Source organism: Talpa europaea, assembly GCF_964194135.1.
Source record: "Talpa europaea genome assembly, chromosome: 11".
NCBI lineage: Eukaryota > Metazoa > Chordata > Mammalia > Eulipotyphla > Talpidae > Talpa > Talpa europaea.
Genome location: NC_140078.1, coordinates 29,969,775 through 29,989,446, shown reverse-complemented (window position 1 = coordinate 29,989,446; position 19,672 = coordinate 29,969,775). Strand labels below are relative to the sequence as shown.

The 19,672-nt window shown below is 42.9% G+C and overlaps 1 protein-coding gene across 1 annotated transcript in view; it reads right to left on the bottom strand.

Moving 5' to 3' along the window:
- ISM1 (isthmin 1) overlaps positions 1-19,672 on the bottom strand; it is a gene marked incomplete at its 3' end in the record, with an annotated part of 77,808 nt that overhangs the window by 10,324 nt on the left and 47,812 nt on the right. Inside the window, exons 2-3 of the mRNA XM_084247335.1 lie at positions 17,008-17,247; positions 6,355-6,619 (exon numbers count right to left, since the gene is read on the bottom strand). Coding sequence (XP_084103461.1) covers positions 6,355-6,619; positions 17,008-17,247 — 505 coding nt within the window. The remainder of the gene's footprint in view (positions 1-6,354; positions 6,620-17,007; positions 17,248-19,672) is intronic.

Below are 19,672 nucleotides of genomic sequence, written 5' to 3'. Positions count from 1 at the left end.
CCTAGCAGATCATGTGACTTGCTTTGACCATTGGGAAAATAGCAAAAAATAGGTAAACAAAGATATAAAAGTGCTTGCCTATTAGCACTAGCCCTCACGGTGCTGAAGGTGACGCCTTCTACCACAATGTGAAGAGTCCAGGGCTAGACTCCTGCAGGGCTAAGGGGTAGGTGGAGAGAGACCCTAGCTTTCTCAGCACCTACAATGGTCCAGCTGGGACCCCATTATTTATTTTTTTAAAGATTTATTAATCTATGCATACATGAGCTGGGGTACAGGCCAGAGGTGTGTGTGTCGGGGGCAGGGGGTGTGAGAGGATTCACCAGAGACAGAGTAGGGAGCAGAACAGGTAGATCCACTGAAAAACACTGCTGTGGGGAGCAGTGGGCAAGACAGGAGAGGTCTGCTGCACCATGTGGGTAGCTCCCTGGCTGGGGATTGAACTCATGCTGTAGAGGCTGAAGATAGCTTCACAGCACTGTGCTGAACCCCTTGTGCCACCAGGGAGTTCCCTGGGACCCCATTATTATAAGCAAAGCCATCCTAGATCATATAGCTTTAGTTAAATTAGTCCAGACAACCTGCAGATGAGAGAGAGAGAATACGTTTGTTCTTTTAAGCCACTACATTTTAGAGGAGGTTTCTTAAGCAGTAAAAGCTAACTTACAAATGTACTGTAAAATTCTCCCTAAAATATGCTTTCTAGATGACCAGCCAACTCTGAAACCATGAAAGATTTATTATCCCAGGAAGTGGCTTTTTCCATGTCTTTATTTTAAATGTTCACAAAACCATGTATTTTCCAAACATATTTTTTAATATGGTCCCCTGAAGTTAGGCACAGAATAGTTACATAGCCACATGGTGAATCATTTCTATTGGGCTTGGAATGAAATGAAACAACCTGCCAGGGGAAAGTGTAGATGACAGCTCATCACCCTGAAGCCCCTGCAGCACGTGGTCCAGACGAACGGCTCAGCAAAGACCTTCCTCTCGTGGATTTCTATTTGTTTAATGTGTTCAAAGCACAGAAGAGGAATTTCTGACTGTGAGACAAAGCTGTGAGGGCAGTGTTCATTTCCGCTATAATAAGACAAGTCTGTTCTCCTTTGCTTCTAACCAAGGACCATTGCTCAGAGCAGAAAATGAATGTGAGTGGCAGTAATTGCAAAGACGACAAAAAAGACAGTAGACAACAGTCCCTGTGAACATTTATATGGGGCTTTCATAGCCCCTGTGACATCAAAGAGTGCAGTGAGGAAAGAAAACAATTTAGAGCAGTAGGCTGACAGCTGGGTTTCAAGGAGGTCATTTGAAAATTTAGAGTAGTCATTATACAGTTTCAGGGTACTGGGGTCCTGTGACCAGTTACAATGTTTGGGCAACTGAAATGATTTGAGCCTTGACCTGGCCACTGCAAGCCTCCACCACTAATCCTAGATGATAGTGGTAGCCAATTGCTGAGGGCCCATTTTAATGAGTTGCTCTGTCTAAGCACATACTAACTCCTATAATAATTCTACAAGATAGCTAAAAACATCCTCCTTTTATGGATTGGGAAACTGAGGCTGAGAGGTTAAGGTACCTCCCTAATGGCACACAGCTCAGAATTAACAGAACTGGGATTAGATTTTCTGTTCCTTTTGTACCCTGGCCTATATTCTTGTGTTCCAGTGGCTTGGATTCTTATTCATGTTGGCTTCTTTTTTATTAAGACAACCACTTATGTGCCCCCAAATCTAACATTAAAAAGACATAACCTTGAGAGCCTCCCCGGTGGCGCAGCAGTTGAGCGCTGGGTTGCGAAGCTGCCCGTGGCCTCTGTGGCGCCAGTTCGATACCCGGTTGCTCCCTGGCCACCGGAGGAGGGTCCCACATGGCGTGCAGACCTCTCCTGCCGCCCGCTGCTCCCCTCAGCAGTGTACTTCAGTCCTTCTGCCTGCTCTGCTCCCCGCTCTGGCTCTGGTGAATTCTCTCACCCTCCCGCGCTTCTGACTGTACCCAGTGCATGTATAAACAAACAAACAAACAAATAAATAAGTAAATAATACATGCCTCTTAAAAAAAAAAAAAAGACATAACCTTGAAAAAAATCACACTGAAATCTTCTATTAACTCAGAACCATGACTAAGGACATAGAGAATCGCAAATAACTGAGTCCCAACCCAACTTACAATAAGCAGTGTCCATCTGATTTCATTATATGGATTATTAAGAATTTTGGGAATGGTGTACTACTATTTAACAGAAAAGTATTTGCTTTGACTCTCTCCTTGCCCTGGGTGATACCTTAAGAATCTACATAGGGCCTCCCTGGTGGTATAGAGGTTAAGTCTCAGAGCTATCACCCCTGCAGCCTGAATTCAATCCCTGGCCAGGGAGCTAACCCACATATGGTGCAGCAAACCTCTCCTGTCTCGCCCACTGCTCCCCTTAGCAGTGTATTTCAATAGATCCACCTGTTCTGCTCCCCACTTTGTCTCTGGCAAATGCTCTCACCCTCTGAACCTCTATCCTACACCCTGTTCACCCTGTTCTTCTATGCATAAATAATAAACAAATCTTTTTTTAAAAAGAATCTACATAGAAAGTATTTAAAACACATTTCATAAAAATGTCTCTCAGATATATAGTCCAAATTTGAGCTGACTCATGATCACATTATATATTCCTACAATAGCAAATTAGGTCTATCTTCTATTGTGTATTTTATAATTTAGTCTAAAGATTCCATTATAATATTTTTATTTCATCAAGGATTAAAAAAAAATATCCTGGCCATCAACATTTAAGTTCTTATTAAAAATCCTACCCACAGAAATCTGAGATCAAAATTCTTTATGAAGACAAGTTTCTGGAACTTGTAAATTTTGTCTGTTTCAGGTAAGACAGCAAGCACTCAGGCAAAGTGGCTTGCATTATTTGCTAGTGCGTGAGTCTCACCTTCCTTGGCTAAGTGTTCTCTGCCTGTATCCTTCATAGCACCCAACATCAGGATAAATATTTAGAAATTGCTCCACTGTTATTTGATTGAAATAAAAAGAGAACTCCGCACATCTGATAGAGTATGGATTTCTGGAAATCACATGCTCCTTGTAAATCATCTGAGAAGCAGCGCTTATGTATTCATTTGGCAAATGCTGCCCAGTCTCTACAATATGCTTAGGGTGCAGCTACTCAAGGTGTGGTCTGCTGGCCATCAATGTCAGCTTCACCTTGGCTCTGCCCATTTCCTACATCTGCTGCATCAGAAGTTACAGTTTTATAAGACCCCCACATTATTTGTGTGCATAGTAAAGTCTGAGAAGCAGGCCTCCCTTTGGTGCACGGGGTTGGGACATAACCTATGAAGCTGTCCATAGCCACTGTAGCACGAGTTCGATCCCAAGCCAGGGAGTTACCCACATAGCGCAGCAGACCTCTCCTGGCTTGCCCGTTGCTCCCCTCAGCAGTGTATTTCAGTCAATCTGCCTGTTCTGCTCCCCACTCTGTCTCTGGTGAATCCTCTCACCCTCCCACACCTCTGGCCTGTACCCCAGTTCTTGTATGCATAAATAAATAAATCTTTTTTAAAAATCTGAGAAGCACTGCTTTAGAAGCATTATAGGGACAATATTTTCTTTATAAAGGCAGCCCTGATATCTGATCTAATGATGGGGAAGTTCCTAAGACAGTCTCCAAAATCTTAAAAGATGGGAGTTTCTCTATGACCCAGGGATGCCGTAAAATCCAGATGCAGGGATTTCCCAGGTGTTCTGGTCTAGAAGGAGGGGGTGAGGGTTTGAAAAGTCATAGTAACTGCTCCAGTAGAAGCAAATTCTATCCTCAAGGCCAAAATGGAAGGACATTCTTAATGTTCATGAATTCAGCAGAGTGTACTCTGTAAAAGCTTTAGATGAGAAAGTTGTTTCTCAACACTGTGTTCTTTAAACTTCAGTAAGCATCAGAATCACCTGATGATCTCTGTTAAAAAAGAAACAAAAAAGCACATAGAGACTAACTCCAGGTTACACTAATAGCTATTCTGATTCAGTACATGGACAGCAGCATCCCCCTACCTGGTCTGCGCTTTGGAGTTACCTTGGAGGTTTGAAAAATGCTGATGCTTGGGCCCCACCCCCAGAGATCACAATTTACCAGTCTAGAGAAAAGCCTGGGCATTAAGATTTAAACACATTTTTCCAGGTTAGTATAATTAGCAACCAAGGCTGAGAATCATTGTCTTGAATAGTGGTACTCAATGCACCAGAGCCCCCTGAAGGGATTCTTCAAACATAGGTTTTGGGGACCCATCTGATTCAGTAGGCCTGGTGTGGGGGCCTGGAAATTGCATTCCTAACATGATTCCAGATGATGCTGATGCAGCTGGTTTGGGGACCACACTTTGAAGACTACTGGATACAGGGAAGGGGCTGGGGTCCAAGACTTGCATTTTGAGAACATGCAAACAAGGATCCTGATATTCTGATATCAAGGGTCCGAACCCCACTCTTAGAAACAATGTTCTGCTGTGGAGGGGGCAAATAGGCCAAGCTGCAGTCTGTGCAAAGGCAGGCTGACACCTGGGGATCCTTTGTGTTTCTCTTGTTGAACAGAATTAGACCCCTCCTCCCACTCTTAACCCTCTAATCTAAGTGTCCATTGCTGGGTCCACTCTACTATCCCAACAGGGGGTGCTTTTTTCCCCCTCAGAGAGGCAGAATAGCATAGTAGTTAAGAAGACAGACTCTGGACCCAGATTACTGGGATAAATCCTACATCTTGAACCTTCAGGTCAAGTTGCTCAATTTCCCACGCTTCAGTTTTCTCATTTGTAAAATGAAGTCTGTGTCTCAGAGCTGGCTGAGTGAACTAATATATGTGAGATGCCAGGAAGAGGACTGATGCAGGGTGAATGCTATATAAATGTTGATTACTATTCCCAGTTCTTATTCTTGGAAAACACAATAATTGGATTTCCCCTAGAAAAGGGGAAGGTTTCACAAGCCTTCTGGCTGGAAGGGGTCTGATAGCTTTTTTCTGTTCTCTAACATTTGATGTGTATCTCTATTCTGTTAGCTAATTTTTCTCCCGTGTCCATAAATAACTAAGATCCTCATTAGGGGAGGACTGTTATTTTTGAATTTCTAGCTCTTAATAAATGTTTGTTAAACAACTAAACCATGTGGCTAGAAACAAAACTGTCTTGCTGCTTTGGCCGTTGCCTAGAATCATCTATTAGTTTGCAGAAAATCAGGATTTTTGGGTGAGAGTGCAAATAGCACATTTCAATCAACCTTGTCATCTAGTATTTGTTCCCAAGTCTGCTGATGGTGAAGCCACATGAACAACTCCCTGATGGAAGCATTTGTAAGACAGCAAATGTTCTTATAACATAGGGCACATGCCTGATTCCCCATAGAGGCTAGCCAGATGCTTGCCAAAGCTTTTTTTTTTCTTTTTGGACACAAAAAACACATTTTCAGCCTCCCTATGTCTGCGTGGGGCCATGTGACTGGGTCTTGCCAATAGAGTTTGAGCATGTGTGATATGTACCATTTCCAGGCCTTGGGGGTTAAGAGGATGCATGTCTTTTCTAGGCCCCCCTCTTTCCTTGGCTTCCAGTTAGATGGAGAACACTGGGTGGAGTACTCTTAGACCCTAGTAGTTGGTCTACTGGAGTTGGAACTCCAAAATGGAAGTACTGGGTTTCTGAATGATTGAATAACTCAAGCGAGAAATGGACTTTTATTATTTTAAGTCACTGCATTTGGAAGTTGTTTGTTAGATCATTTTATTCTACAAAAAAAAAAAAAAAACCACCCCAAAAAACTGTGAAGCTAAGAGTCCCAACTTGGGGTCTTGAAATTTGTTGGTGGGGTGGCCTTTGACAGCCTGGGAAATAGATGTTCATGTGGATTCCCAAGGGCCATTTCACCACCAGTGTCAAATAAAACATAGTTGCCTGGTCAAATGAAGCAACTAGATAGACACATCTCTTTTATTAAATTGATTTTCACTGTAAAAGTTTACAGTCTAAAATATATGAGGGTAAATTTGGTGATTTCTTCATTTTTAGTAAAAAAATATAAAAATTTGGGGGGAAAGGCAGAAACTCAAAGAACCCTAATCAAAAAAGAAAAAATTCTATCCTAGGATAATTGGTATGATTTTAAAATTATAGTCTTTCCAGAAAAATGTGGCTACTGGTACCTCCTTAGGACTTCTGTAGAACAGTTTTTATGAGGCCTGCCTCCTAGAAGACCAAAAGCCACATACTATAAACTGGGTTTTGCTTGGCTCCATATCTTTTAGGCCTCATCATTGTCATTTAGTCTCCCCACCAATTTTATATTACTGGGTGGTAAACTCACCATATTCTGGCTGCTCTTTGGTTTCAAAAGTTCGGTGACCTGGGGCTGGATGGTCCCATCCCCTGGGGGGGTTGAGGAAGTTGCTGTCATCAGAGGTACTGTCGTATTTGTAGTCCTGGTCCCCGCTGTTGGCCCTCGCCAAGGAGAAGGACCTCTGCCACCAGGCCCGCCAGTCGGGGGATGGGACTGACCAGCTGTGTTTATTCTCCGGATGCTGATCTTTATCTGCTTCAGAGTCAGGGCCATCCACCACCTCTATGGTGACCTGAAGAATTCAGAACAGGCCAGGGTCAATGAGGAGTCAACAGCCTCCAAACTGGGTGGCCCTTAGAAGAAAGTTTGGTAGAGCAGAAGGAAAGGATGAACGCATCTCTCTCAAAGGAAAGCTGACACTCATGATGATGCAGAATGGAAAACATCCAGGGGTGAGCAGTGAACTTACTGGTGGACATGGGATTTGGGTTGGGAGGATCCAACTGTGTTATAAGAGACAATTCATAATGAATGGCCTTGATTTACTGGTGACTACATTGTTGAGAAGTCTTTCATTCAAGGTGTAAACATGTAATATATATGCTTCTGAAGTGACACTAGAGTAAAACTGATCATTTGCTGATACCAAACCTGTCCCAGGCTGTCTTCTAAATGTTCCACATATTCATTTATGTAGTCTTCATAACAACATTATAACAACTGCTGTCATTGATTATCTGCAAAGATGTCCCTGGCAATTCATTTCTGTCCTTGTGTATGTGTGTATTACACAGGAGGTGAAATTTATTTCTCCTTCCCTTCTATCTGGGCTAGCTTTGTGATTTACTTTGTCACTAGACTATGGTAGAAATAACACTGTGATAAGTCTTATGAGTTCTTGCAGTTTCTCTTAATTTTCATGGACTAGTCTGACCTCTGTGTAAGATATCCTAGCCTAGACTGCTGCATACACAGAGGCCAAATGAAGAGAGAGGCTGCATAGATGAGGACCGAGCAGTTTCAGCCAATCACATGGGCCCACTGGGAATCCTCCAGCCCCAGTTGAGTCACCCCAGGCAACACCATGTAGAGAAGAAATGAGCTCTCCTGTGCTCAATACCTGAACCTCAGCACTATGACAATCTGACGGTGGTTGCTTCAAGCTATTAAATTTTGGAGTGGGTACTAGACTACCACAGATACTTTTTACAGACTGGGAAAACTGGCACACTGAGCAGTTAACAATTTGTCTAGTGATACACAGTCAATAACTGTCAAACATGGGTATCTGACTTCAAAGGCCAAGCTCTAACCAAATGGCCACACAACCCCTCAAAAGGCAACAAAGGGACTATCCCATCATGGGGCCATGGCAGCAAGGAAGTCACAGGTGCTGGTGGGGACTGCATGTCACAGGTTGTATGGAGTTATGCACACAAACTCCCCAAGATCCAGGCCTTCAGAGGTGCAATTTGCATTCATCCCATAGCCCAGACCTCATGTGCCAACTCTTCAACCTATCCTCAGGGTCAGAGTAGAAAGACCTGAGACAAGGTCAGAACTTGCTCTTGGATTTACAGAGTCTAGTTTGGAAGTCACAGGGCTGGAAGAATACAGCTTCTTGGCTCTCAGAGACAATCAACATAGAGAAACTTGTTTTAAAAAATACCATAAAAGACTCACTGGGTTCCTTTGGCCATCACATAGCTCTTGCAACACCCCCTGGATGAGTTATGTGCAAATGAATCAGAAACATGCGCTCCGAGTAATCAGCGCAAGATGTACTGGGCAGATGCATTTCCAGTTTTGCCCTAACTCGACATCTGAGAGAGTTGCTGGGATGCTTTGCCAAATTGAACCAGGGTGTGCCCAACCCAGAGATAAACAGCCCCTTCCTTATGTATTAGGATTCGTGAACTCTGAATTCTGCTTACTTTGACATTCAAAGGAAGTTGCCCAATGTACAGTGGGTTTGGGCTAAGTGACCTTATGTGGCTCAGACACAAAGTCAAGTGTGAGACACTCAGTTCTAGAGCATACTCAGGCTGCAGCAGGTCAAGTATATCTTCCCCACTGGGGGAAGTTGCCTGGAAGGGCACTATTGACTTTCTTCTATACCACACCTTCACCCCTGTCTGTTAAGTTACCCTTGTATATTTATAAATGAGCATGGAGCTTCCAGTCATCCTCAAAAGAAAAAAAAAGGGAAGAATAGAGAGGAAATGCGTCTTATGTCTTGTATCACCACAGTGTGCTAGAAAGAACGGTTGCTGGAGAATCACAGTGACTGGACAGAGCAGTGTAAATCTAAGCTGAGCAATGACAGGGCAATGCTGAGTCTTTGGAGACATAATCCTTCTGCGCGGTGCTGTTCCTCTCTGCCTGCAGACAGAACAACTGAGCCGCAACAATCTCTGCAAGGCTATTAAGGGTCTTGGAGGAGAGAAGCTGCCAAGAGCCAGGCAAGCCTGCAATTATGGTAATGAAATCAGTCTCTGGGTAGGAGATAAGGGGGAACATGCCCAACAGTTTTGGTATTCCATTTGTATTCAGGCTGGAGTCAAGGGATTGCCTAAACAAAACATGCCCTGCAATTTCTTCAAGCTGGGAATAAAAACAATTTTATGTTTTAAGCTATTACCGTCAATACGATTTTTTTTCAAACTTATACTCTGATCCAAACAAAATAGATTTATTGCCTGGCCAGGCAATGAGTAACGAAATGCGAATTTACTCCAAAAACTCTATCAATGACTAAATCTCAACAGCTTAGAGGTTTCTTTTTCTCCTTTAATTTCTAGCCATTGCCCCAACTGAATTAAAAACAAAAACGCAAAAAACACACAATCCTTAGGATCCGCCCTTCCCTACAGTTAATAATGGAAACCTCATACTTCTTTTAATATCAAAAGGAGAAATCTAATCTGGAACCTGAAATTTCATAGTCATTCAATTAAAAAGACTTAATGAGCAATGACTTCTTGAATGGCGGGGATTAGTTTTATATTTCCTGTTGCTTTCATTCTATTTACATGTTCCCTACCCTCAGAGAATCTGTTTATAAAGATGTCTTGAATAATAAACAATGTGATGAGTTGAAGGTGTGGGAGTGAGCCCAGCAGATTTCCGAGCTGATAAAGATCCTAGATCTTATCATGCTTTCTTTTCCTTAATAAACATAAATTATGTATCTTCAACATTTGTTTCTTCTGGACTCTTCCATACCATAATCATGACAATAAAAGAAAGAGATTGCTTTCAAATAACCCAAGTCCAACTTCTGGCAAAATATCTATCACCAGTTCCCAAGAAAGAGAATACATAATAGACACCAATTTTGGAAATTCTGTCCAAGGCAGGAAATGGGGATCCTATGCAATATTATCAGCTTTTTCCCCTCCTCTTGACAATAAAACATTTATTAGAAACAAAATCTTTACTCTTGTTCTAAAAAGCACTTTCTATAGGAAAACTAACACAATTCTTAATCTAACTGATAAAAGAGTAAGGACACTGAGTACCCAGAAGTCTTGACACTCGAAATTCAAAAGAATCTGCTAGAATTTTCTAGTGTATTGGCCTTCTATGTTTTGTGAGCTGTGGGGACTAGGCAGGCATAGATTTGTATTTCCCAGAGTGGAAAGTGAGCCTTGAGAGGTGATTTCTTTAGGAACACTGACCATCCGGGGATAGGAAAACAGTCTCCAGTGAAAGATTAGGCCCCAGACTCCTTCACAATTACCACAGAAAGAACATAAAATGGTCTAGGATGACATATAATTCCCTCCTCTCAGACCAATGCCCTAAAAACAACTCTAGCAACCCCAGTTGAGTTAGTTGTGTTAAATGCTTTGAGACTCGTGTAGTGTGCTTATCCAAATATTATTGCTTACTCTACACCAGCTATACCCAAACTTCAAGCACAGAAACTGTATTGGAGAATTCAGGTTCCCTAGGTAAATACCAAGGAAGATGTAGAGCTTGTTTCAGAACTGGGTCTTCTGATTCCGAATTATTTTATACACCTATTCTCAGCCCTCTTCATCCCCATTGTCAACCAACATCTACCAGTTTAGGAAAGCTTACCATATATCAGTTCTAAGCACTTTACTTGGATGATCTCATTGGATCCTCTTAACAATCCTACATTGGTGTAGCAATACAATAGTCATAGGTACTTATAGACAAGGAAACAGAAGCATAGGAAGGTCAAGTAACCTGCATGAAGCCACAGAGGCCAAGCCTGGTTGACTGAATGGTGGCTCTAGATCCCAAAAATAAGTCGGTACAGTTGCATCTCAGGTTCTGGATAGCAGGGTCCCATGAAAAGCTGACCAATACAGGCCCATGGGTGTGGGGTTCATATCTTGGACATAGACATTTCTTAGTTCTTATTCAGAAAGACCTGCCATTCCAGAAGATTTACAGAAAAAGGAGTGAAAATCATAAGTAGAAGCACACACAGCATTTGTAGCCCTGGCCAACTCATCTGATTGTATCTTGTGGTACTCAAGAGGCCTATGGCCATGCAAATAAGTCTATGCAGGGAAAAAAGGTCTTTAGATGACTATTTTTAAGTCTCCCTCAATGGAAGAAAAGAAATAAGTATATTGGTTGAAATGAATACTAATCTCAGCTTGATCCAGAAAAGAGAAATATTTGGTTGTGAATAGCTACTGTGGTAATGAATTGATGCAGTAAGCCTAATAATGAGTTTATTTTAGAAATTTTTGTCTTTGCTATCTGGCCATCAGCTGCAGACCAAAAACCCAGCCAAGGATAGATACTAAAGTTCAAGTTTAACTTGTCCTGGGGGATTTACTTTCTTTCCTGAATGATTTTTTGAAAAACAAAACCCAACTTCTAGTATTGTTTTAAATTTAATATGGAGATTTGGTTCAAGAGTTTGAGGCTATTTCTTTCTATTTTGCACATTGCTGTTTTTTTCCCACTCACTTCCACAGCCTGGAGCCACTCTTACAAAGGAGAGCCTGATGCACTTGGGACAGGGGCCACCTGGCTTGGGGGGAGGGGGTTAAAAAACGCTTAAAACCGCAGGGCTTTTTGAAGGATTTTCCTTCTGAAAATTCAGGAGGTCCAAGAAGGATGTGGACCCATGCGAAGCCTCAGCATTGCCACTTTGGAAAGGTGTGGGCTGTTTGACAAAACGACCCAACCCTGGAGTGTGAAACACTTCCAGACACTGCAGGGGTTGAAGAGGAGGGTCTAGAGGGAGGGGTATCTGTTCAGTTCTCCAGTTTTAGTTAGAGTAACTAGATGGAGACAAGGGGTAGATAGTCAAGGGAGTGGGGAGACAAGGACAGGGACCCAGGCAGCAGAATCCATCCCATTGAGGCACACTTCATCTGTCCTCACTGCTCCCCAGGGAGAGAAGATGCTAGACATGGCCAGGGAGACCAGCAGGGCTGACTGCTTGGCTGAATAGGCCCATGTCAAACCAATGGAAATCAACAAAAAAGCAGCATTCTAAGAAGGGGTGAGAACTGCCACATGGAAGCTCCCCCCCATCTTTGGAAAGAACCTTATCGTTTAAAGGGTCACTGGGGAGCCAGTTTATCCAAGTGCAGTGGTGAGTGGGGCTGCAGTGACTAGCACTGTGTGTGCACATATGTGTATGTGTGTATGCATGATGTGTGTGTGCAATGGGTGTGTACACTAACAGACATGTAGACCGAGGGCTGGGGTTTCCAGGGATAGCAGCTGCTTACTTCTTTTTTTGAACATCATTCTGAGTGACTAACACTATCCTTTTGTGGTCTTTCAGAAAGAGAAGGTTAAAATACAGCTCAATTTTCTTTTCTCTGTGGACAGCAAGTCATCAGATCAATAGAACATAAGTTGTCCAACTCCTCCGTACTGCCTGGAGGATGGACATTCAACGCAAGGATTGGACAAAGCAGAAATGGAATGACCCAAAGAGGGAGTGGGCAAAAATAGGTGTTGCTAGAGTCTTACTTGGTTTTTAACTTTAATGGTATCGGATTGGCGCGTCAATAGTTTCAACCCATTTTTCTTTTCTTTTTATTTATTTATTTATTTTTATTTTTATATTCCCCATACAATTGCAACCCCCTTATTTTGACCCCAACCCCAACCCCTCCTTTCCCTGCCACCCCCAGTGTGTCTCTGGTTCATAGTTGTTTGTTGATTTTGCTTTTTTCTTTCTTATAGTTATTCTTTTTACTGGTCCATTATTTAGGTTTTCTAGATTCCTGCTATGAGTGAGACCATCTGGTATTTTTCTTTTTCTTTCTGACTTATTTTGCTGAGCATGATCCCTTTCAGCTCCATTCATGTTGCTGCAAATGGCATGTGTTTATCTTTTTTTGAATGCTGAGTAATATTCCATGGTGTATATGTACCACATCTTCTTGATCCAGTCATCTATTTTTGGGCATTTGGGTTGTTTCCAAAGCTTAGCTATTGTAAACAGTGCTGCTATAAACACAGGGTGGCAGGTGCCCTTTGGAATTAATGTTTCTGTGTCCTTTGGGTAAATACCTAGGAGTGGAATTGCTGGATCATGTGGAAGCTCCATCTTTAGCAGGTTGAGGAATCTCCACACAACTTTCCATAGTGTCAACCCATTTTTCTAATACCTCTGATAGGTAAAGGCTACACTTTTTGGAATGATGGTGATCTTTGTTGTACAAAGAGTAACTCAATAAAATGTGGGCATTTTGCAGGAGTGACCTCGTCCTTCCTCCCACCCCGGGCTCAAAGACTTCCTTTTGGACGCAGCACTGGAGATGAACATGTTCCTGCACTGGGACAAGGGTAAGACAAAGTGAAAACACAGAGTGTTACTCTTCACTGTAATAGTCTATGTAAATATGTGGCTCAGGGCTTCAGCGGGGACAAGGGCAGATCATTTTGCACTTGTGCCATCTCTGTAGCAGACCTTGTGACCTCACTTGGGGAAGCTGCATTTTAAAAATGTCTCAGAGACTTTACCAGAGAGAATCTCAGCTGGGGCCTTCTTACAACTCCCCTTCCACTTATTCTCTGCTCCCTCATATCTTTTTCACAACTTCAAACTCCAACAGCTCCCTCACCCTCAGGAAGCCAGACAAAATGGTTCTGAAGCATTCTTTACTTCCAATCTGGCTACACAACACAGCTTCTTATGATGAAAAACATATCACAGCCTTGGCTGCTCTGCTGAGCTCCTTATGCACAAACCCATTGTGTGAGTGCAGCACTTTGCAGCTGCCCTGTTCTTTTTGGAAAACGAATCTGGGGTTTCCAATTCTGAGGATCCTAGCTGCCTTTGTACCACTGTTCTTCCCTGATATTTAGGAAATAAGAAGGGATCATGCTCAGCGAAATAAGTCAGAAAGAAAAAGAAAAATACCGGCTGGTCTCACTCATAGCAGGAATTTAGAAAACCTAAATAAGAGACCAGGAAAAAGACTAATCAATACAAAGTAAAAATCAAAATCAACAAGCAACTATAAACCAGAGACACACTATGTAGGCAGGGGAGGAGGGAGAAGAGGGGAAAGGAAGGACTAGAGTCAAAATAAGGGGGGAGGTGCAATTGTGTGGGGAATATAACCAAAATGAAAATGCATACATTATGAAAAGATGTAAGAATTATATAAAATAAAATATTTAAATTAAAAAATAAAAAGTCCCAAGAGGGGCAGGATTGGCCTGGGGATTTTCTGATGAATGGTGTCATTTAGAAGAAAGGAGGAGGATCCTGAGAAATTCTCAAAATTCTCAAAATTTGGTTTATAGGTGGAGTCCCAAGTACTCAGTATGTTTTCATTCTCCCCTGTATCCTTCCATTCCCCTGCACTGAGGCAAGTTTGATAACTTTATATGAGTGATTCTCAAATGCTGTACACTAAGCTTGATCCTCAACATAAAGTCTTGCAGTGACATTTCTCACCCTCTTTTTATCTCAAAATAAGTGTGTGAGACTTACAGAACTTAAACTTTTCTTGGGCATAGTTTAAGCGCCATTGGATAAGGGCAGTTTCATCCTGAAATTATAAAATCGGGCCTCCCCGGTGGCACAGCGGTTGAGCGCTGGGTTGCGAAGCTGCCCGCAGCCTCTGCGGCGCCGGTTCGATCCCCGGCTGCTTCCTGGCCACAGGAGGAGGGTCCCACATGGCGCGCAGACCTCTCCTGCCGCCCGCTGCTCCCCTCAGCAGTGTACTTCGGTCCTTCTGCCTGCTCTGCTCCCTGCTCTGGCTCTGGTGAATTCTCTCACCCTCCTGTGCTTCTGACTGTACCCAGTGCATGTATAAACAAAACAGACAAACAAATAAATAAATAAAACATGCCTCTATAAAAAAATTATAAAATCTATGACAAGGAAAAATCACTTCTGCAGATGAAGGCATGATGGCAACACTGTTGAGCAACTGTAAGAATATGTCTGTGAATTTTTGCCAATCTGCCCCTCCCCTCAGTGGGTCCTTTGTTCTTTTTTTGGGAAAGCCATGTGATGAGTTCCTGGGCTGAGGGTAGAGGAGTAAAGGGTCTGTTTTCTAATTAACCACTTAGGATAATACAAGATTCATCAGAAATATGAACTGGGGTATATGCAGTGACTGCTGGACACGAGTTCTCAGAGTGACCCAAAATATGTTTCACTTCTGTACCATCCACCCTGCTCTGCCCTAGATCTTCCATCTATTCATATAAAACCACTGTGAAACACAATGTTTTTTCTTCCTCTGACTTCATGAATCTCTGATATTGTCTTTGGTAGCTGGGGTCTTCACATCTATGTCACATCCCTGAGAGAAAAAGTCTTACCTTTCTTAATCTCCCAGAATCAAACATACATTTTACACAAGATCAGGGCTAGTCAATGTATTCTAATTGAATTGTGTTCTCAGTGACATTCACCAGCCACCATGACACTAGTGTTAGAAGCAGAACAACTGTGGTTGTGGAAATCTGATCTAAGATGGCGCCATGCAGTGTGTGTGTTTGTGTGTGTGTGTGTGTATAGAGAGGGAAAGAGAGAGAGAGAATGAAGGATCAGTAGCAGGGGGAGAGAGAGAGAGAATGTTAATGAAGGATCAGTTGTTCTGAGATTACATTCAGGAACTTTCTGTCATGTAAACTAATTGGAATTTGATATAGAGAGGAAGAATAAGGAACAGCTGCCCCTCTGCAAATGAAAAGAATTGACAACAAAGCTTAAAGAGTGTGGAAGCAGGCAAATGACTACAAAGGGGCTAGGCTGCCCCTGAAGGGTGAACATCCCTCTGTCATCATCCAGACAACCTCTGGAAGAAACAGGGTGGGCAGGGAATGAATACAGAAATCAAAATTAGGAATTTGTTTCTGAAATGTGGATTGGGAGGGTAAATATTCATAGAAACCTGAGAGCCTGAATTTGAGCCTCACAACTACTGTTCACTAGCCATGTGAACTGGGCAAACTCTTCCTGAGTACCTGTTGCATTATTGATAGTACTGGGGAATTGTGCTTCATCTCCTTCAGGAGGGTGTAAGAAAGTCCAATCTCACTACATTTGCTTTGAAAAATACTGTGCTATTTCAGTGTAGATAAGTGTGTTATTGTCATCTCAAGCTCCCTTTCCCTTAACCCCTGTTTCCATCAGCTACACCCCCTCCCATCTCAGTGTTCATCTCTCAGGATTCATCTTTTCCCTAAGAGTTTCAGTTCTCCCCTTCCTTCCTCTGATCACATTTTTTTCTATTAACCATTTAGAGCAAATGAAGTGTTGTTGTTAGGGGGAAAGGATGTCCTGAGCTAATCCCATACAGGCTTAGTGGACCCCACCCCCACTCCAGACTAAAGCCATCAGGACATTGGGAAAGACAAATCCCATCACCACCAAAGGGAGGGTGGCTGGGACCCGAGGGTGGAGTTGGGCAGCCAGGTTGGATATAAAAACCAAACACATGGGCCTTGGGCTGGCTCGCTTTCGCTCGCCTCCTGGCTCGTGGCCAGCTCTCAGTGTGCCATTTTGGGATTCCCGATCGGCGGATCGGGTAGGACTCATTTAAAACTTTGTCTCCCACTTTTCTCCCTGAGCTGTATATTTCCTCATTTCCCCTTCCCTTGTAAATAAGCCTTTATTAACCTTTCGCGTGTGCCTGCAGTAGAGCATTGATAAGTCCTTTTAAGCGCGCAGGTGAGGACCCACAGTCATGCACCCCGTTTTGTATCGGGGTTGCTCTACAACAGTTGTCACCTCCTGAAGGAATTTCTGGTGTCCACGGCAAGCTAGAGAGGCTTTGAGAGCAAGCGCCTTCCTAAGTACCTTTGAATTCATACCATGATTTGCCTCGTCTACTCCATCTTGGACTGGCTGCTTCCTATAGCTGCCATATATCATCAGTTTCATGGTATATTATTTCACTTCTTGTTTGTTCTTACATTTCAGCATCTCTGAAACCAGATATATAGCTCCTCATTAGTGTATCATATTTTAATTGTTTTCCTTTATTAGTGGCTCACAGAATCACGATACATCTTACAATAAGCAACAGGGTGTTACAGAGATGAAATACAACAGTATCCTTAGACAAAACACATGACCATAGACAGGATTCATTCAGGAGTTAAGAAGAAAAATGAGGTAAGGCACAGTTGCCTTGGATCAGATCAGCAAAGAAAGAGATGAACAATTTCACTTTTTTCTATCTTTCAACTTCTAAGCATTACCTGGATATTTGGATTCTGGCCATTGATATCAGCTTTGGAAAGATCTGGAAAGTTTGGTAGGTCTAGGAGAAAGGATCTGGGGCCATCTCTTTGCAATGAAGGGTGTCCAGCTTCTTGCCGAAATCGTTGTCCGGGGAAGGGCTGGTGTGCGGCCTGGTGGTCCAGATGCTCCCCTGGTGCTTCTTTGGAGAGAGGAAAGCTGGTTTCTGATGCTGAATCACTTTCCACGTTGAGATTATTCTAAACAAACAAACAAATAAGCAACCAAACAAATAAATAGGAGATATGTGATTTAAAAATGCCATTCTTAACAATCATTAAATTCAGAAGGAAGTATAATTGCAGCAGCTGGAATTAGGCCAAGACAGTATTGCCAACTCATTTTCATTTCTCATGGTTCAGTTCCTCATCTTGAACAACCAAATCATCAGAACACTCCCTAGAATTCTATGGACTATTCGTTAGATACCAAAGCACATCAACAGAAAAGTGAAAAGGTGAATAGGTGCTCATTTAGAACTGAAATCAAATTATGATTTCCTTCTCATAGCTTCAACTGAGTAACCACTATGGCTTTAGTTATAGCCCTTGTGTCCAGAGTTTGTTTCTTTGGTGTGGGACATGTATCAAAAGATCTGACCAAAATAGATAAAATTCTTGACTCAAATCAGTTATGTTAGTCATTTAGCCATCCATCCATCCATCCATCCATCCATCCATCCATCCATCCATCCAACAAATGCCAATTGCATTCTAGACATAAGAGATACACTCATGAACAAAACAGGCATGTGCCCTATTCTTTGAGATCAAAGTGCTGACCACTAAGAAGAATAGAAAGAGGAAAATGATGGCACGTGACTGGGGATGACATTACATAGGTAGCTAGGGAGAGCTTCCCTGAGGAGGGGACATTTGATATGAGGCCCCTGAAGAGGAGGAGGAGGAAGCCTACAGAAACCTGGGGAAGGGTATTCGAGCAGTGAGACTAGCAAATGAAGCAGTCCTGAAATGAAGATGAACTTCATTCATTTGCAAACAGAAAGGCAGCCAGTGAAGCTGGTATGGAATGAAGGCAGAAAGAGCAGCTGGGGTAAGGATGAAGACATGGGGCTAGCCAAAGAAAAAGAGGCACAAAGGCATTCTAAATTTAATGTTTTATTCTGAAAAGAAAAGTGCAAGTCTGTTGTTTTCCACAGTTACTGTAAAATGTCTATTTAGTTGGCATTTGGGGAAACTTTTTCTAGTGATTGAAGACTATAGTAGTTGGACTTCTTCTCCTTTATCTCCCTGGACCCCTCATTGGAGGTTTCCGCCATCCTGCCAGGAATGCCAATTCATGTTTACTGGTGGAGGGGGATGTGGAGATGGAATCTCACCAGTGTTTGGGTCGGTGGTTAATGTTCTTGTTTTCCTGGGCATGTTTAGGGAGTTTTGGAGTGTATATTCCAGAACACTGTCTCCACACACACTCCTCACCCCCCACCACAGTGCCTTTGACCCAGCCAGAGGGTTACATCTCCTGACTTTGATAGCCTAAGGTCAAGAATGGCCTGAGGATGAAACTCATGCAGCCAATAAAGAGCTGACCTGAGCCAATGGGTTCTGTATTTTCTTTTTTTTAAGTTTTTTTTTTTTATTTATACAAGAGCTGGGGTACAGGACAGAGTCATGGGAGGGTGAGAGGATTCACCAGAGACAGAGCAGGGAGCAGAACAGGCAGATGGACCCAAAGCACTGCTGAGGGGAGCAGCAGGCGAGACAGGAGAGGTCTGCCGCACCATGTGGGTATCTCCATGGCCGGCTGGGAATTAAACCAGCGCTGCAGAGGCTGCGGACAGATTCACAGAGCTGCGCTCAACCCACTGCACCACCAGGGAGGCCCAGATTCTGTATTTTTTATACCTCAACAGAAATGGGGTTAGGAATAAACTCACTGACACAGAGACTACCTTCGTGAATGCTCCAGGGGTTCAGAGCAAGACTGGGATTGGACAGCATATCTACAGTTACAGAAGGGCGGGCAGGATGCTCTTCATCATTTTTTGCTTGCCCTCCCTCTCTGCTCAGGAGTGGTGGCCAGGGGCAGTGTTTTTGTTCACCTTTCTGCTCACCTCTCTGCCATAGATTTTCTGTCCTGGCACATCATTGGGGTGGGAGTTGCCCTGGCATTCCCAGGCATTGCTCAATGCAATGTAGGCCAATGTATTATGCTGAGATTGAGTCAAGTAGAGAGAGAAAGAGAGGGAAGAGGAGAGGAGAGAGACGGAGACAGACTTTTCTCAACATAAGACTATAACAGCCCTAGGGAGGGTAATTGAATGCAATTGTTTTGTAACTTTTCTCCCTAGATCCCCAAACCTAAAACAGTGTAAGTTTCAGAAGGGGTTTAGGATTTGCTTGCCAATTGCTTGACAAACCCCCTGCAAATCAAGTCCTAACTTCACTGTAGCAAATGGAGCTCTTTCTACTCCTAAAACTTCTATTTTAGAAGAAGAGGTGGAAATGCATTTTTTGTTGCTGTTTGGCATTTTGCTTAGATGACTAAAAAAACAAGGACCGAACCTGACTGGTTTGTTGGTCTGACTCTGGAATGTTTCCTGGTAGGAAATACACCACCACAGGGTGACCCTGGCTTAGCCACAACCATGAAACCCCTCAAACT